A 20,779-nucleotide genomic window follows, 5' to 3' on the forward strand; every position below is an offset into this window, starting at 1 on the left:
AAGTGACACCAATCATTTTTTCCACTGGAACTTCTGGGGGGAAAAAAATAAAAAAGAGTCAAACTCTCAGGGTCAGCAGCTTGGCTGTGACATTGCAGAGCATTTTCCACACATAAAACCGCCCCAAACCTGTGAGAATCGCAGGTGTTTGCAGGGGGAGATTGGCGAGGAGAGCTGTTGAGCTCTCAGAGAACCACGGAACCATGGAATGGTTTGGGTTGGAAGGGACCTCAAAGCCCATCCTGTTCCAACCCCTGCCATGGCAGGGACACCTTCCACTGTCCCAGGCTGCTCCAAGCTCCATCCAGCCTGGCCTTGGACATTCCAGGGATCCAGGGACAGCCACAGCTTCTCTGGGAATTCCATCCCAGCCCCTCCCCACCCTCCCAGCCAGGAACTCCTTCCCAATATCCCATCTAAACATTCTCTCTTTCACTTTGAAGCCATTCCCTGTGTCCTGTCCCTCCATCCCTTGTCCCCAGTCCCTCTCCAGCTCTCCTGGAGCCCCTCCAGGCCCTGCAAGGGCTCTGAGCTCCCCAGGGGGACATTCCCAGCTCTCCCATACACCCTGGCTCCAGAGCAGAGGGGCTCCAGCTCTGTCACCTCCATCCCTTTCTTTGGGTAGGTGCCAAGGACAGAACTGCTCCACCTCCACTCTGGGGGTTGCTGTTTTATGCTCAAGCTGTCCCTGAGGTGTTGCTGCTCCCATCCCCTCCCCTCTTCCCACACTGACAATGGGAATGTGGTTTTCATGATGCTGAAAAATAGGGGAAAATGTTCCTTTCACCCACTTGGCACCAGTCAGGGACCTCACCCAGCAGTTCATGAATGCAGCTCAAAGCTGTGGCTGAGCTTCCAACCTCTCCTGACCCCTTTTCCTGGGGCTCTTCCAAGCTCCCTCCATCTCTGCCCATCCACAGGTGTTGGGGAACAACACCACCAAACCCACACCTTGCTGGAGCAGCCAAAAATGTGTCCGTTTCCCTTTTTTTTTTTCCAGCATTCCCTAACCTCTCCCCTACACCCTGACCCTTTTCCACCTGCATTAAGGCACTGCTGGATGGAGGAATGTCCACATGGACAACAGAGGGAGGAGGAGATGAGCTGTGAACTTTTGCACAGCCCGGGGATGGATTTCCTCTGATTTTAATTGAACTGGTTTAATTTTTTTTTTTTTTCACTCTTTTGTACAAGTTCAGGAAGGTCTAAAGCAAGTCAAGCCTGGCTTGGCTTCACAGGGCTGGCAACACCGAGTGGAAATTTTATTGCTTCCTGTTATGAGAGCTCAGGGAGGCAGGATGGGATTCCAGGAGGAGCAGGGGCAGCTCCAGCTCCAGGGATGACCCTGATGGGTGGGGTTGGGGATGGCCTTTCATTCCCACTGCTCCCCCAGCTACTTCAGGAAAGGGAAGCAAATAGAGGAGGGAATAATGGCTCAATCTGACCTCTGGCTATCGAGGCAGATGTTTTCTTTGGAGCAGGAACAGATGCTGGGGAAAAAATGCTGTAAAGGGCTTTGCTGAGCCACATCCCAGGGCTCCACCTGAGTCCCATTTGCCACCTCTCAGTGTCATCTCATTGTCATGTCATCACCTCACACACTTCAGCAGAAAGGTTCCCCTCAGAAAAATTAATGTGTTTTTTTCTCAACACTGAAATTTATCTCAAGAATGTGTCCATCGAAATGTTCAGCTGGGAAGGGCTGGAATAAATTGCTTCTGCTCTCCAGCCTGGGTTTAAACATTTCCTCTGGGCTTTTGTACTTTAGGATTGAAACCTTGTTATTTAAGCATATCAGATAAGTTTTTAGGTCATTTTCAAAGCAAAGTGCTTTTACCTTTCTGCAGTCATCAGCCAGCGATATCTGAAGGAAACTTTTCCTGTTTTTCAGCAGAAATGTTATTTATTCTGCTAACAGCACTGGCTTCTGGCTCCAGGCACAAACCAATGCAAACTTCACAGGAATTCCATTTTCTGACCTATCTTTGTGCTAACTGAAGCATAGCTGTGGTCCAAATGTCATGGCAGCTCAGAGCCAGCGTTTACATTTTCAGAGTGCACGAAGGAAAACATCCCTCACCTCGCTTTCAAACAGCCTTACATTATTCAGCCAAAATCCCCACGGGCTTTGGGAAAACGTGTAAGACCAGATTTCCCCTATTTCATCCTTGCAAAGAGCCAGAGACCAACCACATAATTCTTTTCCACATCAAAACCTTCTTGGGATCATCCAACCAGAGCGGGATGCAGGATAAAAATCAACCTGATGATGAATAAGTAGAGATTTTGTCTTTCTGTCCTTCAAGTGACACATTTGCATTGGGGTTGGCGTCACCACTGCCCTGAAAATCTGAGCAGAGTTTTGTGATGAAGCAGCTTTTAGCACAGCTTTTTCTGCTGCTTGTAAGTTGGTTTTTCTAAAAGAGAGTTAAGGTTCTGGCTGAGTTCTTAGGATGCAAGCCCTGATTAGCCCCAAAGCTTGGAGAGAACCCAAAAGTCTGTGTGAAGGAGGGAAGTTTGCACAGCTGGGATGGGTTTGGTGTTAAATCAGGGAGTTTGGTGGGACTGAAAATGAGCCTGGAGCATCTAGGCTGGCATGGGTGAGCTGAGCAGCACCAGAGCCATTCCCACCTGCTCACTCCTGCCTCTGCTTCCTGAACAGCTCCCTGGGACAGCCACGCTTGTCCCTGATCCCCTGACCCATGGAATTGTTGGTTGGGTTTCTGTTTCATGAGGAAATGGCTCCTTCTGTCCCCAGGTGTGGCCCCTCCACCCTTTAACCCAACCCCTATCCCAGTATGGGGCTCCCATCCTTGCTGGGAGCTGCTGGCCTGTCCCAAAGCACTCAGGAGATGTGGCCCAGCCCCAGCCCAGCCAAAAGAGGAACGAACACCCAAAAGAGGAAAATCAGAGAAGAAACCGACCTGTCAGCACAATCCAGCCCAGGGCTTTGTAGGCTTGTGCTCACAGTGGGTAATTACGGTCTCTCCTCATCCCTGCTGTAGCAGGAGATGTTACACCAGGGCTCGTTATCATTGGTGACAGCTCTCATGCATTTCCATAGGACATTTAAATAAATATGCACAGATCACTGCTCTGAAACACAAATGCTGCCTGGGGGAGAGGTGGCTTGGAGAGGTGACTCCCAGCAGCAGCCACAATTATCCAAAGCTCCATCACACCCTTTCCCCTCTGTCTCCTCTCTTTTATTCCCATCTCTCCCGGCCAGGCATTGAACTGAGGATGCTGCAGGGGTGGATTTTTCCCTGAACACTCATTCATGGCTCTGCCTCCTTGCCTGGGTGCTGGTTTGGTGATGGGAAGCGCTCAGTCCCTGCCAGAGCGATGGCTGGAGCAGGAGCAGATGTTGCCTGGCCTGCCTGGAGCACAGACGCCCCAGAAACCTTTCTCCAGCCACGAGAGCTGCGTGTATAAATAACCCTGATGGTTAGAAAGCAAAGAGCCTGGAAAATCTGCCTGACCCACGGGGCTGGGACCACGCTGAGCTGCCTTTTATCTCTGAGCTGAGCCTGGGAGTTGTTCTCAGCTGGTTATTTTTAAATAACCAACAGCGCTTCCCCGCAGCTCTGCCCTGCACCAGCAGCAGCAGCAGGTGGGGCTTCCAGCACAGCTCCTGGGTGGGAACGAGCTCTTGGTGGCCATCCCTGAGCTCTGGTGGATGTCACAGCGTGTGGCTTTAGGAAGGAGCAGTTGTGCCATGTGCTGATTGCGGGGGATGCACCCAAGGAACATCCAGTGCCCCTGTGGAGTGACCACGAGGTGACCCACTGCTGTCTCCAGAGCTGAAGGACCTTGAGGGGAAGGAGGTCACTGCCCCAGCGTGCTGGAGGCCAATCCCTGCCCCAGGAATAAGCAGGGATAATGTGGCCTCAGCCCATCCCATGTTCTCACTCTCTCACTGGGAGGTCTCCTGCCCTGGAGGGGTTTGGAGATCCCCAACCCTTGAGGGGTTTGGAGATCTTCAGCCTTGGAGGGGTTTGGAAATCTCCAGCCCTTGGGGGGCTTTGGAAATCTCCAGCCCTGGGGGGATTTGGAGATTCCCAGTCCTGGACGGGTTTGGAGATCTCCAGCCCTGGAGGAAGTTTAGAGAGTCTAACCCTTGGGGGGTTTGGAAATCTCCAACCCTGGGTTGGTTTGGAGATCCCCAGCCCTTGGGGTGTTTGGAGATCTCCAGCTCTGAGAGGGTTTGGAAATCTCCAACCCTTGGGGGGTTTGGAGATCTCGAACCCTGGAGGGATTTGGAGATCTCCAGCCCTGCGGGAATTTGGAGATTTTCAGTCCTGGAGGGGTTTGGAGATCTTCAGCCCTGGGGGGGTTTGGAGATCTCCAGCCCTGGAGGAAGTTTAGAGATTCCAACCCTTGGGGGGTTTGGAAATCTCCAATCTTGGGTTGATTTGAAGATCTCCAGCCCTTGGGATGTTTGGAAATCTCCAACCCTTGGGGGGTTTGGAAATCTCCAACCCTGGGTTGGTTTGGAGATCTCCAGCCCTGGGAGGGTTTGGAGATCTCGAACCCTGGAGGGGTTTGGAGATCCCCAGCCCTGGTGCTCTCCTCTGGAACCTCCCTGTGACTTTTGGGAGAACAAGCTGTCAGTGTGCCACGCGCTAAAGCTGAAACATGAAGTCAGGCTTGTGGTAATTTAACTTTTTTAGAGGTTTATTCCCCCAAAATGCCTCCCAGACCCTGGTTTTCCTGGTGTGGCATATTCCCACCAAGGTGTGTTCATCCCTACACCTCACCCAGCTGATAGGGCTTTTCCTGCCTATCTTGGGTGACTAATTCCAAACAGGGAATAAACTTATCAGTAATGATAAGAGAGTAATGAGTTTATAACAGGAAACCTCAAGGAATGGAGCTGCCATAAAATGCAGCAGGTGCTGCTCCTTGCAAGAGCATCCAGGCAACAAGTCCCAATGAGCAGGAATTGCCCTTCCAGGTCCATTCAGGCTTTTGGGGAAGCCAGAGCTCTGAATATCCTGCTTTGTCAGCACCAGGGATAAAAGATCCTGATAAACCATATGGTTTCCAACACCGCCTTTAATCCCAGATCTTCCCATGTTTGCTGCCCTCAGGGATCTGATCCTTGATGGGATTTCTGCCCTGACTGTCCATTTCCACTCTGAGCGCAGCAGAAATGTCATTTATTCTGCTGACAGCATTGACACCCCGAGCCCTGGTGCTGCTGGAATGGCAATGCCAAAGCTCCTCATGGATGGACCTCAGGGCGGAGGTTTTTCTTGAGGACCACTTGCCTCAGGCTTTCCGTGCACCCCCATCCCAGCTATTCATTCCTACAGCTGCAAAGAAGCCAGAAAATTCTCTGTAGGTGCTCAAAACCCTTTTCCCATCCTTCACCTGCTCTCTCCACCAGCTTGGAGAGAGGGGAAACCACCTCCTTCAGGGACAGATCTCCTGGCAGTGCAGCAAAGCAGGAGCTTCAGGGCAGGTTTTCCCACTAGCGAGCTTCTCCTATATTTTATCTTATTTTATTTTATTTTTTTAATTTAATTTTATTTTATTTTAATTTTCATTTTTCACCCCCAACAGCCAAGCAGCTTTTACCAGAACGTGTTTTCCACATGTTCCCTGTTAGTCACGCTCTCAGCCTTTCCCAACCTCTCACCAGCGCCACAAGCTGATGCCGTTAATTCGCTCCAGCAAAATTCCAGGCGGCGTTCCTGAAGCCAGCCCCGGCGGCTTGTTTGGATTTCAAACCACCGCCTTTCCCTCTCCTGGGCTGTCTGCGCAGCACCTTCCCAGCTTCTCCCGAGGCTCGGCGAGGCTCGGGCAGGGGCTGCCGGAAAAGGCGGGGTCTGAGCGCCTTAAATAGGGAGCTCAGCTTGCCCAGCGCTGGATCGAGCTGCCGGGGCTTTACCCAGGGCAGGGAGGAGGGATTGGAGGCACAGGAATGTCGGTGGAGGAGGGAAAGGCACCGCTAAGAGCATCATGTCTCTGTAAGTAGGTTTATTCCCCCTCCCTGTAGCTCAGGAAGTGTGCAGAGCAGACTGATGTCCAGCTAGCACTGATTTGTATTTTTTCATTCTTTGGTGCATTTTAGAGTCAGTTTTTAAAGTTTTCTCAATTCTTACAGCTGTGCCTGAGGTTGTGTGGAGGGGTCAGGGGGTTTGGGAAGTCACTGTGGTCAGAACATCTCATTCCTGTGCTACTTTAGGAGTGTTGGTGGTTTGAGCAGTGCAACCTCTCCTTTGTGGCTGTTTTGAAGTGGAGCTGGTGCCCTGTGTGTGTTTCATACACCTCTGGAGGTGATGATGGATGACTGAATGAATGGGTTTCAAAGCCACAGGGATGGGGAGTCCTTTTTTGGGGAGATAATTCAGCCACATGAATCTGCACTGTAGTTCAGGCAGTGGAGCGAGAAGTGTGCAGAACAGACTGATGTCCAGCTAGCAATGATTTATATTTTCTTTTTCATTCTTTGGTGCATTTTAGAGTCAGTTTTTAAAGTTTTCCTGGTTCCTACAGCTGTGCCTGAGGTTGTGTGGAGGGGTCAGGGGGTTTGGGAAGTCACTGTGGTCAGAACATCTCATTCCTGTGCTACTTTAGGAGTGTTGGTGGTTTGAGCAGTGCAACCTCTACTTTGTGCCTTTTTTAAACTGTGGCTTGTGCCCTGTGTGTGTTTCATACACCTCTGGAGGTGATGATGGATGACTGAATGAATGGATTTCAAAGCCACAGGGATGGGGAGTCCTTTCTTGGGGAGATAATTCACCTACATGAATCTGCACTGTAGTTCAGGCAGCAGAGTGAGAAGTGTCCAGAATGGACTGATATCCAGCTAGCACTGATTTATATTTTTCTTATTCATTCTTTGGTGCATTTTAGAGTCAGTTTTTAAAATTTTCTCCGTTCCTACAGCTGTGCCTGAGGTTGTGTGGAGGGGTCAGGGGCTTTTGGGAAGTCACTGTGGTCAGAACATCTCATTGCTGTACAGCTCTGACTGATTTAGGAGTGTTGGTTTGAGCAGCCCAACCCCTCCTTTGTGGCTGTTTTGAAGTGGAGCTTGTGCCCTGTGTGTGTTTCATACACCTCTGGAGGTGATGATGGACGACTGAATGAATGGGTTTCGAAGCCACAGGGATGGGGAGTCCTTTCTTGGGGAGATATTTAAGCTGCATGAACCAGCACCTCTAATCCCTCTGCCTGCTGCAGATCCACCCAGGTGGGTTTATTTTTCACCCAGACTGCATAACTTTCACACTGCACAGAGGAATTGGGTCTGTAGCAGGTGGAAAGATGCAAAAATCTGTGTTTTGTGCTTTGATGGCTGGGATTGTGAGGAGACACAGCCTTCTCCTAGTGCCAGTCCTGCACTGTGAACAAGCTTTTCCTTGGAAGCTTGTTTAATTTATAATTAATTTTAAAACATCATGGCGCACTAACCCCTCACCCAAGCAATTAAAAGCATTGAAATCCCACAGTTTGGTCTCTGTAACCAGTGAGTCCTAAACCCCACTGGAATTTTAACCAAACTGGTTTGTAGGGAGGGGTTTTCCCTCATTTCCTTCGGCTCCTGCTCTCAGACACAGTGCCAGGAGGGCAGGGGGGCACACAGGGGTGTCCCCAACATCAAGGTTGACCCCACACAGGAAGGTCCCAGCGTGCAGGAACAGCTCAGGGCTGTTTCCTGCAGATGTTCCTGCAGATCCAGATGTGCACAGAGGGCTGGGCAGCGCCCACAGCTCAGGGTGGAGCTGGTAGCCAGGGATGTTCTTCTCAAAGCAACAACCCCTCACGTCTGATATTTTACAATTTCCTTCATTTTCCTTGGCTTGGGAGATTTGGGAGCACTTCATTGGGTTCTCCTTCCTAAAATGTGTCTCCTAGAGGAGACAGGGGGTGCTTTGCTAACAAATACCAGTTCACAACTGGATTATTTACTCCAGAAGCTGTGAAAACCTTGGTCAGACCCTCCCTGCCCCAGCACACAGCTCCTGGGAGGTGCATTGGAGCTTTAGGAATTGTGCTCGGGTGCAACACTTGTGAATTATGAAAATGGTGAATTATCCTCAGTGTAGCCTTCAGAAACCCTTTAAGGAAGCCCTGAAATTTGGGTGAACTGCTCCACAGGATTCAAAGTGCATTTTTAAGAACAATTTGGGGCTTGCAGCTAATTTGGGGTGCAGATTGGAGCTGGTGGGGGGGTTGGACTCCTGCGTGGGGCCAGCCAAGGTGGGGCTGCATCCATCCCTGCCTGATTCAGCCCTGGGTGCTCCACGGGCAGATGCACCATGGCCCACACCCAGCAGGGCCTTCCCTTCCCAGCCCCCCATCTGCTTGGCTGAGTGCCTGGATTAATTCTGCAAATCCTTTAACACCCCAATTTGCCCACATCTGAATGTGAAGACCACAGAGGAAGAGTTAAATACAGGGAACTTCCCCATCTCACCCCTGAATAAACCAAATTTCATCAATAAAGAAAGAATATCTCAGTGGGCATCACTTGCCATGTGTGCTGGCTGAATTGACCAAGGCATCACTTTTGGGGCAGGAGAGGAGGATTCTCTCTCTCCCAGCAGCTTTGAGGGTTGATGGCAGAGGGAGAATTTCCCCACCTCTCCTCCTGGTTGATGAGCCAGCTGTGCCTCAGTTTCCCCAGCCCCAGGACAGGAATAGCACCATCTCCAGAGCTCTCCCACAGCCCCAGCCCGGCGTGTGAAGACATGGGGGTTTGTGTTCACAGGGGATTTGTTTGATCTGGAAATAGCAGGGTTAGAAAATTCCATCGGAGCAAAGCAAAGCAGCCCTGCTTGGCTCCTCTCCTGGGAAGCAGTGGGAGCAGAGCTGCATTCCAGGAGGGCTGGATGTGGAGAACAGAGTGGGGCGTGTTTCCCTTCCTGCTGCTGTGCTCCCACCATGGAAACCCTACAGCAAAACTGGTGTGTCCAGTGGTGCCAAGCCAGGCTGGTGTCTCGTGGCATCACCAAGCCAGGCTGGATGGGGCTGGAGCAACCTGCTCTAGTGGCAGATGTCCCCGCCCACGGAATAGGATGATCTTTACGGTCCCTTACAACCCCCAAAAATTATAGGATTTGGAGATTTTATGATCATTTTCCCCACTCAGCCATGCTCGCCCAGCATGGAGAGTTCTAGTTGATGCCCACACTTCTTCCACGTAGGAAAACAGCTTCTCTTCTTTTCTCTTTTTTCTTCTCTTTCTTCGTCTCTTTCTCTCTCTTTCTTCGTCTCTTTCTTCGTCTCTTTCTTCGTCTCTTTCTTCGTCTCTTTTTCTTCTCTTCTCTTTTTTTTTCTCTTCTCTGTTCTTTTTTCTCTTCTCCTCTCTTCTCCTCTCTTCTCCTCTCTTCTCCTCTCTTCTCCTCTCTTCTCCTCTCTTCTCCTCTCTTCTCCTCTCTTCTCCTCTCTTCTCCTCTCTTCTCCTCTCTTCTCCTCTCTTCTCCTCTCTTCTCCTCTCTTCTCCTCTCTTCTCCTCCTCTCTCCTCTCCTCTTGTTTTTCTTTTTTTGGGTGCAGGTGCTTTCCCTGCTGCTCTCATCTCTCAGTATCTGTGCCAGCCAAGCAGTGAAATTGCCTCCTGTCTTTAGTGCTGCCTGAGGTCACCCAAGGAACGTGCTGCACATTAAGCTAAACACAAAATGCTTGTTACAAGCTCTTCCTCCCCAGATGCCCAGGTCTCCTAATAAACCCATGCTTTTCTCTTGAAAGCTTCTCAAGGTTTATTTTTGAAACAGTCTGTATTTGATTAAAGTTTTGTTTTGTTTTCTTTGTTTCAAGAGGAACTTAAAAGGGCCATCGGCCTGTAAACATAAATATTCCCATTCTTCCACTGATTCTTTGCATTTTTCTGGGTTTACTAATGAAAGATGTTTCAGCAGGGCAAGTCTCTGTGTTGTGGGAGCATCCTCCACTGCTCCAGCCTTGACCATACTTTAAGGGGAGAAATTTTCCCCAATACCCAACCCAAACCTTCCCTAATTGAGGCCGTTCCCTTTCCTCCTGTCCCTGTTCCCTGGAGCACAGCCCGACTCCCCCCGGCTGTGCCCTCCTGTCAGGAGTTGTGCAGAGCTACAAGGTCCCCCCTGAGCCTCCTTTGCTCCAGGCTGAGCCCCTTCCCAGCTCCCTCAGCTTCTCTGGTGTGGTGGTGTTCACAGGGGTCCCAGGACGAGGGAAGAGATGAGAATCTTGACTCCATGTTTCAGAAGACTGATTTATTATTTTATGATATATATTATATTAAAAGAGAATGATATATTAAAACTATACTAAAATAATAGAAGAAAGGATTTAATCAGAGGGCTTGAAAGGATTAGAAAAGAATGCTAATAAAATCTTGTGACTGACCAGAAAGTCTGAGACAGCTGGACTGTGATTGGCCATTAATCAGAAACAACCACATGAGACCAATCAAAGATGCACCTGTTGCATTCCCCAGCAGCAGATAATTATTGTTTTTCTTTTCCTCTGAGGCCTCTCAGCTTCTCAGGAGAAAAATCCTGGTAAAGGGATTTTTCAGAAAATATCATGGCTACATCCTGGTGCTCCAGACCCTTCTCCAGCTCCATTCCCATCTCTGGACTCGCTCCAGCCCCTCCATGTCTTTCTTCGTCATGAGGAGCCCAAAACTGACCCCGTGATTTGAAATTTGGCCTCACCAGTGCCCAGCATAAGGGTCAATCACTGCTCCAGTCCTCAGTATCTTTCTTTGTCATGAGGAGCCCAAAACTGACCCCAGGATTCAAGGTGTGGCCTCACAAGTGCCTCTCCTGGTGCTCCAGCCCCTTCCCCAGCTCCATTCCCATCTCTGGACACCCTCCAGCCCCTCAATGTCTTTCTTTGTCATGAGGAGCCCAAAACTGACCCCAGGATTTGAGGTGTGTCCTCACCAGTGCCCAGCACAAGGGTCAATCACTGCTCTGGCACAAGATGTGACCTCCCATCCCCGTTTTTTTCTACCTGCCCCCTCTCCCTGCAGGTTCTAACTGAGCAGCCCTTATGACCAACATGAGCTGGAGCTTCCTCACCCGCCTGCTAGAAGAGATTCACAACCACTCCACCTTCGTGGGGAAGGTCTGGCTCACCGTGCTCATCGTCTTCCGCATCGTCCTGACGGCGGTGGGGGGCGAGTCCATCTACTCCGATGAGCAGAGCAAGTTCACCTGCAACACCAAGCAGCCGGGCTGCGACAACGTCTGCTACGACGCCTTCGCGCCGCTCTCCCACGTCCGCTTCTGGGTCTTCCAGATCATCATGATCTCCACGCCCTCCGTCATGTACCTGGGCTATGCCATCCACAGGATCGCCCGCTCGGCCGAGGAGGAGGAGAAGCTCAAGGGCTTCAAGAAGAAGAAGCAGTTTGCCCTCAACTGGCAGGCCGTGCGCAACATGGAGGACGCCATGGAGGCCGACGAGGAGGAGCCCATGATCTCTGACGACGCGGCCGAGCACGACAAGGCCAGCAAGGCCAAGCCCAAGTGCAAGGAGCAGCAGAAGCACGACGGGAGGAGGCGCATCCAGCAGGAGGGACTGATGAAGATCTACGTCTTCCAGCTCCTCACCCGGGCTTCCTTTGAGGTGTGCTTTTTGATAGGGCAGTATCTCCTCTATGGTTTCGAGGTGGAAGCTTATTACGTCTGCAACAGGGTCCCTTGTCCCCACACCGTGGACTGCTTCGTGTCCCGGCCCACGGAGAAGACCATCTTCCTCCTGGTGATGTACGTGGTGAGCTGCCTGTGCCTGCTGCTGAACATGTGCGAGATGTTCCACCTGGGCTTCGGGACCATCCGCGACGCCATCCGCAACCGGAAAATCAACAGCTTCCGCCAGCCGCCCTACAACTACGCCTACCCCAAGAACATCTCCTGCCCTCCCGAGTACAACCTGGTCGTCAAATCCGAGAAGTCCACCAAGATCCCCAACAGCCCGATGGCCCACGAGCAGAACTTGGCCAACGTGGCTCAGGAGCAGCAGTGCACCAGCCCCGACGAGAACCTGCCCGCCGATCTGTCCACGCTGCACAAGCACCTGAGGGTGGCCCAGGAGCAGCTGGACATCGCCTTCCAGAGCTACAGCAGCACCCAGGCCAACACGCAGCCCTCTCGGACCAGCAGCCCTGCCTCGGGGGGCACCGTGGTGGAGCAGAACAGGGCCAACACCGCCCAGGAGAAACAAGGTGCTAAGCCCAAGGCCTCGCTGGAGAAAGGCAGCTCCAGCAGTAAAGATGGGAAGACGTCCGTGTGGATATAACTGTGTCAGGAAGGCGTGAGAGGGGTTTTGGTTTGTTTCTGGGTTTCGGTGTTATCTCGTGTTTGTTTCGCAGAGCACGGTTTTTGTGTGGAAGTCCAGAGAGTGAAAGGAGTTTCGGACCAATTTAGTGCTGTCTTCCAGTTAACAAAAGACATTTCTTCCCTGTTTCCAACGTGTTCTCCAGTTGGGAACCTCCAGTGAGTAACAGCAAACCCTCCCCACCTCCCAGCCCCTGGCTCAGCACCAGAGCCCCCAGCAGAGACTGGACCATGTGCTGTGCTGGGAAGAGGAGCTGCTGGTGGCTCAGGAGAGAAGTGAGGCTGGCAGGGATCAGCCGCCCTCCTGCATGGCAAGGCTCGAGTGCTGCAGGCCAGGCAGTGCTTAATTACTAAACACCCTTAATCAAATTAATTCCTGATCCTTTGGTAAGAAAACCACTGACACATTGCAGGGACGTCGGTGGCAGGCTCACAGCTGATGGCCTTCCTGGGCTGGCAGATGCCAATGAGGGCCTCGTTGGATGCTGTGAGCCAGAGCTGGCACCCAAGTCGGGTCTGGGGCAGGAACAGAGTGACTGGACCCAAAACCAGCACAGGGCTGAAGGTTTCATCTTTCCTTCCTCTGCTCCAAACCCTCTGGAGCAGCAGCAAGCAGTGACATTGCATCCTACTGGTGCCTGTGTAGCACTTGCTACAGCTGTGATGGGAATTGTTGCAGTTACAGGGTTTTTAACAAACTGCTGCTTCACATCATCAGAAAGTGCCTTTATGCAACCAGGAAAACAAAAGTGTAAAGGGTTGAGGCTCCTTTACTTGCTGAATTTTCGGCAATCGGCATCGGCAAATTTGTTTTACTGATTAATTGAGGAAAAGCACTGTTGGCAAATTTGTTTTTCTGATTAATCAAACCCTTATGAATAGTGGCAGGAGGCAGATCTATGCATAGTGGTGTGTGTGTGTTTGTCTGTGTGTAGATACAGACACTATGAACACGGGAGTGTGAACGTAGACATAGAGAGCTCGGTGTAAATGTGAGATCAACCCTCTGCTCCTTCCACCTCCCCTGAGACAACCCAGCTGCTCCAGGGCTGGGGCTGATCTCATCCTGGGCCTTTGAGCCTCCAGCCCCACCTGGGGAACTGGGAGGGGTCCCACATTTGCTGGGGGGGCTTTGCAGAAGATCTGGCTTTGGTGGGGACAGGACCAGGACAAGAGCAGGAAGGTTTTCCTGAGTTTATGGAGAATTTTTTTCAGCTGGGCTTGACTTTAGGGTGGTTTTCATGCACTTAGAGTACTTTGGGTGTGTGTTCAAATCAAGCTGCTGAGCTCCAAGGCTCCTACTGTTCTTTGTCAGAGGGTGGTTTCATCTCCACCATAGGGAACCCAGACAGGCAGAGCCCTCAGGATCAAACCTATGGCAAAAGAAGTGAATTCTCCCTGAGCACTGCACTGTCCCTGTGCCAAGCTGTTCCCTCGGGCTGTGCCAGGATTTCTTATCCATGGGATATTCCTGATTTCTAGCTGGACATCACTCTCATGTCCTTGAGGTCAGTCACTAACAGCCCTGAGGATGCCTGTTCCCTAAATATCCAGCCCTTTGGCCATTTTTGGGAACAGGCAGGGAATTTAGATATGCCCTTCATCCCCTGGGAACTTTGGCTGAGCTGTGTGATGCATTACAGAACAAAAAAACCCAAAAGTAGAATTAAAAGGAAAGCGGAGAAACATCCTGCAAGGTATCCAGCAGCAAATATTCCCTTTGTGGCTCTGTCTGGGGAACCTTCCAGAACTGCTCCTGGTCCTGCTGAAGGCATTGGTAAAATGCCTGGAATGCTGTTTGCTCTTGCAGCTCGAGATCTTCCCCTCACAAAAGGGTCAGTGGATGCAGGAGGAGGATCAGTGCAGCAGCAGCCAGTAGTGCCATCCATCCATCCATCCATCCATCCATCCATCCATCCATCCATCCATCCACCATCCATCCATCCATCCATCCATCCATCCATCCATCCATCCATCCATCCATCCATCCATCCATCCATCCATCCATCCATCCATCCATCCATCCATCCATCCATCCATCCATCCATCCATCCATCCATCCATCCATCCATCCCTCCATCCATCCATCCATCCATCCATCCATCCATCCATCCATCCATCCATCCATCCATCCATCCATCCATCCATCCATCCATCCATCCATCCCTCATCCATCCATCCATCCATCCATCCATCCATCCATCCATCCATCCATCCATCCATCCAGCTGGGAGTTTTGCAGGAAAGGCTCGGAAGGGTCACACCACGGTGGTGACAAACCTATCCAAGTGCTCTGCTTGTCCTTGTCCCGTGTGTGGGAATGTGCTCCCTGCTGGCTGGGGATGTGCTGGGCACAGCAGGAGAGGCTGGCTGCTCACAGAGCTGCTGAAACCTGGACAAAAAAAGCCTGCAGGGCCACAGCCCAGGCTGCTGGGGAGGAGAGAGGTGATGCTGGGTGGAAATTTGTTCCCTGGTCACTGCAGCTGTGCAGGGCACCAGCTTGTCCCCCACATCAGTGGCACTTCTCCTTTATTCCCAGCCCTGTGTCCCTGTGTGCATTTAAAGTTGTGATCCCAAGGAGGGATGGAAACTGTGAGGATAACCATGGCTGGATGCTGCGTGGGTTCTTGTGATTCCTTTTCCATGAGCAACAATCCCACAGCCCCAGATCAACTTGTGCTTCCCACACGATGCTGGGAGGCAGGAATGCAGGATTTTGGGTTTCTCCTGCCCCTACCTACCTCCCTCAGCACCATTCATGGCCTGAGCACTTGCTGGTGACTCAGATCTGCTCCTCAGCTCCTGCTGACCTGCAGATCCCCCCTGAGTCACCATACCAGGGATGGGAACGTGACTCCCTTGTTCTTGCTCCAGGAAAAAATCTTGGCCAACGCCTCGCCAAGGGGCAGATTTTAAGCTAAAACTCCCCAAAGCCAGGGAAAGGGGGAAAGCCAGTGGCAGATTTTAAGCTAAAACCTTCAGCTGGTCACAGACGCCTGATTAACCCATTAAACCCAGTCTATCCAGCAGGGCTGCCCCAGCAATACCCCAGCAGGAGGAGATTCCAGGTTTGGAGCCGCAGGGTGGGGAAAGACCATGGATCTTCTTGCCAACTTGCCACCATCAAATGACTCCCTGAAGGGTGACATGAACCCCCTCTCTGCAACCCCATGGAGACATGGAGAAGTCTCATGCCTTTAGCCTCTGCATATTTTGGCTGTTTGGAGACTGTTTTCACCCTCAAATGTGCTTTAAGCTGAACTCCTCCAGTCCCACCAACCTTTCTGCAAGGGCTGATTTTCTAGTATGGTTTTCTCTGGTGTCTTTGGACCACCACCAGTCACTTGACAAATTCCCAGCAGTGTGGCAGTGCTGCTCCTTGTGTCACCTTTGCTCCCTTCTCCTCTTCCTGCGCTCTGCTCCTCCCCAAAACCCCACCGCTCCCCTCTCCAGATGTGTGGTTGTACAGTCAGAATCTTCCTGCCCTCCTTTAAATCCCTTTTTTTTATTGTCACACAGCGAGCCAAGGGGGCTCTGAGTGACCCCTGGGTCCTGCAGAGGGTTTGGAGCCTCTCCCCAGCTGGTGTCACCCTCCCATCTCACATGCACAGGCTGTTTTCTGCAGGGAGAGTCAATAATTGCAATATTGATGGGTACCAGAGCCAGGGCAGACTCTTGGGGGATCAATAACCCCTCGTTGGGCAGGGACACAGGGTGGCCACTCCCAGCCCTGCTCATCCCTCCGGCCTGGAGTATTTCCCTGCACAACATCCCTTCCCAATGGGAGCTGATCCTGCTTTCCCATGTTTTCCAAGAGTTTTGCCAGGGACTCAAGGACAGGGGTGCATTCCCAGCTGGTGTCAGGGGTGCCTGGGAGGTCCCAGGCAGCCAGGAGGACCCTGCTGATCCTCTGAGCATGGGGAGGAGGGATCCAAGCTCTCCTAAATCCCATTTGGGCCACTCACAGGAGCCAGCATGGGTCAGACATTCCTAGGAAGAGAAAAGATTATTACTATTATAACAATTATTATTGTTATATATACTGATTTGCTCACTTCCCCCCTTCCTCCTCCACTCTGTAAACCCTTTAGGATGTTGGGTTTCTCCACTGAGTCACTGCCAAGGTGACCAAATGCAATGATGATGACTCTGCAGGAATGACTCCTTTCCAGGCAGGAGCAGCAATCCCTCCTTTCATCCTGTCACTGGGGGCAGGAAAAGGACAGAGCAGCAAAATATTCACAGCCACAAGCAAAATCCCCACCACAATTGTTCCTAACTCAACCAGCAGCTCGAGGAAATTCGTTTAGAGGGTGGAGCATCAGCCACGGAAGAAATGCCAATGGTGTAATTAATGCTTTGCTTTTATTTTTGTCTTTTCTCCAGGTAGCAGTTTTGTCCACACACGCAAGGGAGGTTTGGCTTTGTGGCTGAACTAATCATAAATGTTGACTCTCTCACTAAACTTGGTCAGATAAAGTGCCCACACTTATATTTCTCTTCTTACCATTCAGGGCCAGGAATGTCCCACAAAAGCCAGATTACCTTCTTGCTTGCATTGCATTCCACTGGGAAATACTTGAACTAAACTCAAGGCCATAACCAGTCTGTGCTGTTACAAAGTGTCTGGGATTGGTGGGGTTTTTTTTCTTTTTTTTTTTTTGGTTGTTATTTTTTTTAAATGTACTAACTGTATTTGTACTAGAAAGTTTTGGAGTATGAGGTTGAACCTGTAAGTATTTTGCAGTGTAAATGTTACATCTGGGCTGTAGTTAGAATATGAACCACTGGTCAAAAGGGAAAGGGACATCAGTCCAACTCAACTGTGGCTATTCCACATCCATTACTAATAATATGGAATAAAACTTACATTTTGTTACAGTATGTAAAGCGTGTGGTGCTTGCTTGAGCAGGGCTCTGAGTGATGAGGAGAAATCCTTCTCCATCTGTGATTGGCCTGGTTTGGCCACGCAGTAGCTCTGTTCTCCCTGCTAGGGCCACAGACCATCCCAGAATAGTTTTGCCTTAAGAAGCATTTGACCTTGGTGTTGTTTGGGATGCCTTGTCTCCCTGATGAATCACTGCAGATCCCTCAGGCACAGAGCTCAGGCTGCTGAGGGAAGCCTGGGCTTTAAAAAGCAGGAAAACTTTGGGGAATCTGAGAGAAATTGATGATTCAGGCTGAGCAAATGATGGGAGAGCACTTTGTGAGAAAACCTGGCTTTTCAAGCACCTCAATGTGTGCTGCTCCCATTAAATCACAGACACTGGGCACTCGCAGCCCCTCTCCAAATGTCCTCGGGAAAAAAATTCTGGACTCAAACATGCAATTTTTTCTATTTCTCTGGAAGTTGAGCTAAGTCGAGTGAGTAATATATAAATAAAATACTGACTGTATTTTCTGAGACTCCCATGGCAGGAAAGGAATGGTGAATCTGACTCCATGTTCTCAGAAGGCTCATTTATTATTTTATGATCTATATTATATTAAAGAATACTAAACTAAACTATACTAAAGAATACAGAAAGGATACAGACAGAAGGCTGAAAAGATAATAATGAAAACTCATGACTCTCTCCTCAGAATCAGACACAGATTGGCCCTGACTGTCCAAAGAGTCAAAACAATTCCCATGAAACCAATGAAAAAATCACCTGTGGGTAAACAATCTCCAAACACATTCCAAAGCAGCAAAACACAGGAGAAGCAAATCAGATAATTATTGTTTTCATTTTTCTCTAAGTCTTCTCATCTTCCCAGGAGAAGAATCCTGGGCAAAGAGATTTTTCAGAAAATATGGCTTTCAGAAAAGTTGACAACTTTGTCAGGACACAGGACATGGTCCCACCCAGTGACAGGGAAGAACCAAGGCCAGGTTGGATGGGGCTTGGAGCAGCCTGGTCTGGTGGGAAGTGTCCCTGCCCTGGGAGCTGATCCCAACTCACAGAAGAAAGGCAAAAGCAGCTCCCATCCAGCAGCATTTTGGGAGCAGGCAGAGTAATCACAACTATTGTATTTGCAGGGACCCTCATGGCAGGAAGGAATGATGAATCTGACTCCATGTTCTCAGAATGCTAATTTATTATTTTATAATATTATGTTATATTAAAGAATACTATACTAAAGAATACAGAAAAGACACTTGCTCAATGATAAAAAGATAATAGTGAAAACTCCTGACTCTAGAAAGAGTCCTGACACAGCTTGGCCCTGATTGGCCAATGGGTGAAAACAACTCACAGCAGAATCCAATGAAACAATCACCTGTTGGATAAACAATCTCCAAACACATTCCACATGAGCAAAACACAGGAGAAGCAAATGAGAGAAGAATTGTTTTCCTTTTCTCTGAGGCTCCTCAGCTTCCCAGGAGAAAAATCCTGGGGAAAGGGATTTTTCAGAGAATGTGAATGCCACACACAACTCCTCCCATTCCTTTGGAAAGCCAGAGTGAAATTGCCAGTGGCTCTCCAGTTCTCTCTGGGGGTCACAGAATTCCAGAATTCCAGCCACAGCATCCCCCTGGCTCCCAATCCCTCCTCTCAGGGTGTTGGAATGCAAGCCCCTCAGGGCACAGGGAACATTTAGGCACAGGGATTGACCTGGAGAAAGTGAGATATATGAAGCTACAAAGTGAAATAGAAATATAGATTTAGAATATAGATTTTAGCTTTCAGTAGAAAGTTACACTAAGTGCCTTGATGTAAAAAGCTGGAGCAGAGAGCAGAGGCCTTTTTGCTCATAGCCACAATTCTACCATGGTAGTGGTATTTCCATAAGGTTACCCTGCCCCAGACAAAATGTAAGCTTAGCTCTTACCTACTCAAAATCCCACTCAATTATTACTATTTCACTACTCCTACAATAGCAAAAATAACAATATATCCCCTTAGAACTCTCACCTTCAAAAGATCTTAAAAGAATATAAAATAAAGACTTTAGGACAACACAACAACAACATATTCCTTTTTACTCTCACGTAGAGTAAAACACCCATCAGAAGCCCACGCCAGGGAAATGCAGTAAGAGCTGTCCCTTCCTCTCAGTCCCCCCAGCAGGAATCACAGAGCCCTTAATTAAGGTTGGAAAAGCTCTCTGAGTTTGAGTCCAACCATTTACCCAGCACCACAACCACCAAACCCTGTCCCCAGGTGCCACATCCACATGGTTTTTAAACATTTCCAGGGGTGGTGATCCCACCACTTCCCTGGGCCACTCTTTCAATGAAGAAATTTTCCCTAATATCCGATCTAAACCTCAGCCAGTGCAACTTCAGGCTGTTTCCTCCATCCCTTGTTCCTTGGGAGAAAAGAGTGATGCCCACCCTCCTTTCAGAGCAGCCTTTTGGATGCACAAACTCACTCTCTTCAAGCTCAGCTTCCACTTTGCTCTATTCCTGCCTGTTGTACTTGCAATTCCCCCCTATCAGCAGTGATTTTGCATTGCCCAGGCTGCCACAATCCCTGTTTTCCTCTCCAAGGCTCTGGGATATTGTCCCAGGAGTGCTGCTATGGTTTACCACAGCTGCCTGTGGCCAACCTCCCAGAATATTCAATGCACAGGGGTTGGGAGGAATAATTGCAGCTCATGTGGGTGTTGTGCTTAAAACCCCGAGAAAAAAGCTGGAGAAAATGAGTTTATGATGGCAGCATTACCCTGCAGGGCTGGCTGCAGAGCTTACCCCTGGTCAGGATGAGTTATTGACAATTAAATGCCAAGGATGAGCCCTCACAAGTGGGAGCCTCGGGCTGCCCAGGGTTTCAGGCAGTGGGAGAGCAGAGAGTGGAAATCTGAAGGAGCAGGAGGCTGCTGGCAGCTTGTGCAAGCACCCAGGGGCTGCTGAGGGACAGGGAGGGAACTCTGTCCTTTGTGGGAAGGGATCCTGAGCCACCCTGACACACCCGAGGGGGTGAGAGGTGGGAATTTGTGTCCGGTCACCCTGTGCCACCGCTCTCCTTCCACAAACAGGCCCAGAAATCACAAAGCTGGTGGGGGATGATCCATCAGGGGCAATATCAGAATCCCAGAATGGTTTGGGTTGGAAAGGACCTTAAAGATCACCTTGTTCCAACCCTCTGCCACAGGCAGGGACACCTCCCACTGGAGGTTTCCCACTAGATGTGGAATTCCAGTGGATTCCCACTGGAGGTTTCCCACTAGATATGGGATTCCAGTGGATTCCCACTGGAGGTTTCCCACTAGATATGGGATTCTAGTGGATTCCCACTGGAGGTTTCCCACTAGATATGGGATTCCAGTGTATTCCCACTGGAGGTTTCCCACTAGATATAGAATTCCAGTGGATTCCCACTGGAGGTTTCCCACTAGATATGGAATTCAGTGGATTCCCACTGGAGGTTTCCCACTAGATATGGGATTCTAGTGGATTCCCACTGGAGGTTTCCCACTAGATATGGGATTCCAGTGGATTCCCACTGGAGGTTTCCCACTAGATATGGAATTCAGTGGATTCCCACTGGAGGTTTCCCACTAGATATGGGA

At 50.1% G+C, this 20,779-nt stretch overlaps 1 protein-coding gene across 4 annotated transcripts in view; it reads left to right on the plus strand.

Annotated features, from left to right (window-relative positions):
- GJC2 (gap junction protein gamma 2) overlaps positions 1 to 14,228 on the plus strand; it is a 34,411-nt gene extending 20,183 nt beyond the window's left edge. For 3 of the 4 annotated variants that reach the window (XM_030943567.1, XM_030943569.1, XM_030943570.1), the window contains exon 2: positions 10,968 to 14,228. In XM_030943567.1, coding sequence (XP_030799427.1) covers positions 10,988 to 12,238 — 1,251 coding nt within the window. In that variant the 5' untranslated portion in view covers positions 10,968 to 10,987 and the 3' untranslated portion in view covers positions 12,239 to 14,228. Of the gene's footprint in view, positions 1 to 5,778; positions 5,976 to 10,967 lie in introns of those variants that run through there. The other variant, XM_030943568.1, reaches the window with a different exon arrangement.
- The last annotated feature ends 6,551 nt before the right edge of the window (positions 14,229 to 20,779 follow it).

Source organism: Camarhynchus parvulus, chromosome 2, assembly GCF_901933205.1.
Source record: "Camarhynchus parvulus chromosome 2, STF_HiC, whole genome shotgun sequence".
Classification (NCBI taxonomy): Eukaryota; Metazoa; Chordata; class Aves; order Passeriformes; family Thraupidae; genus Camarhynchus; species Camarhynchus parvulus.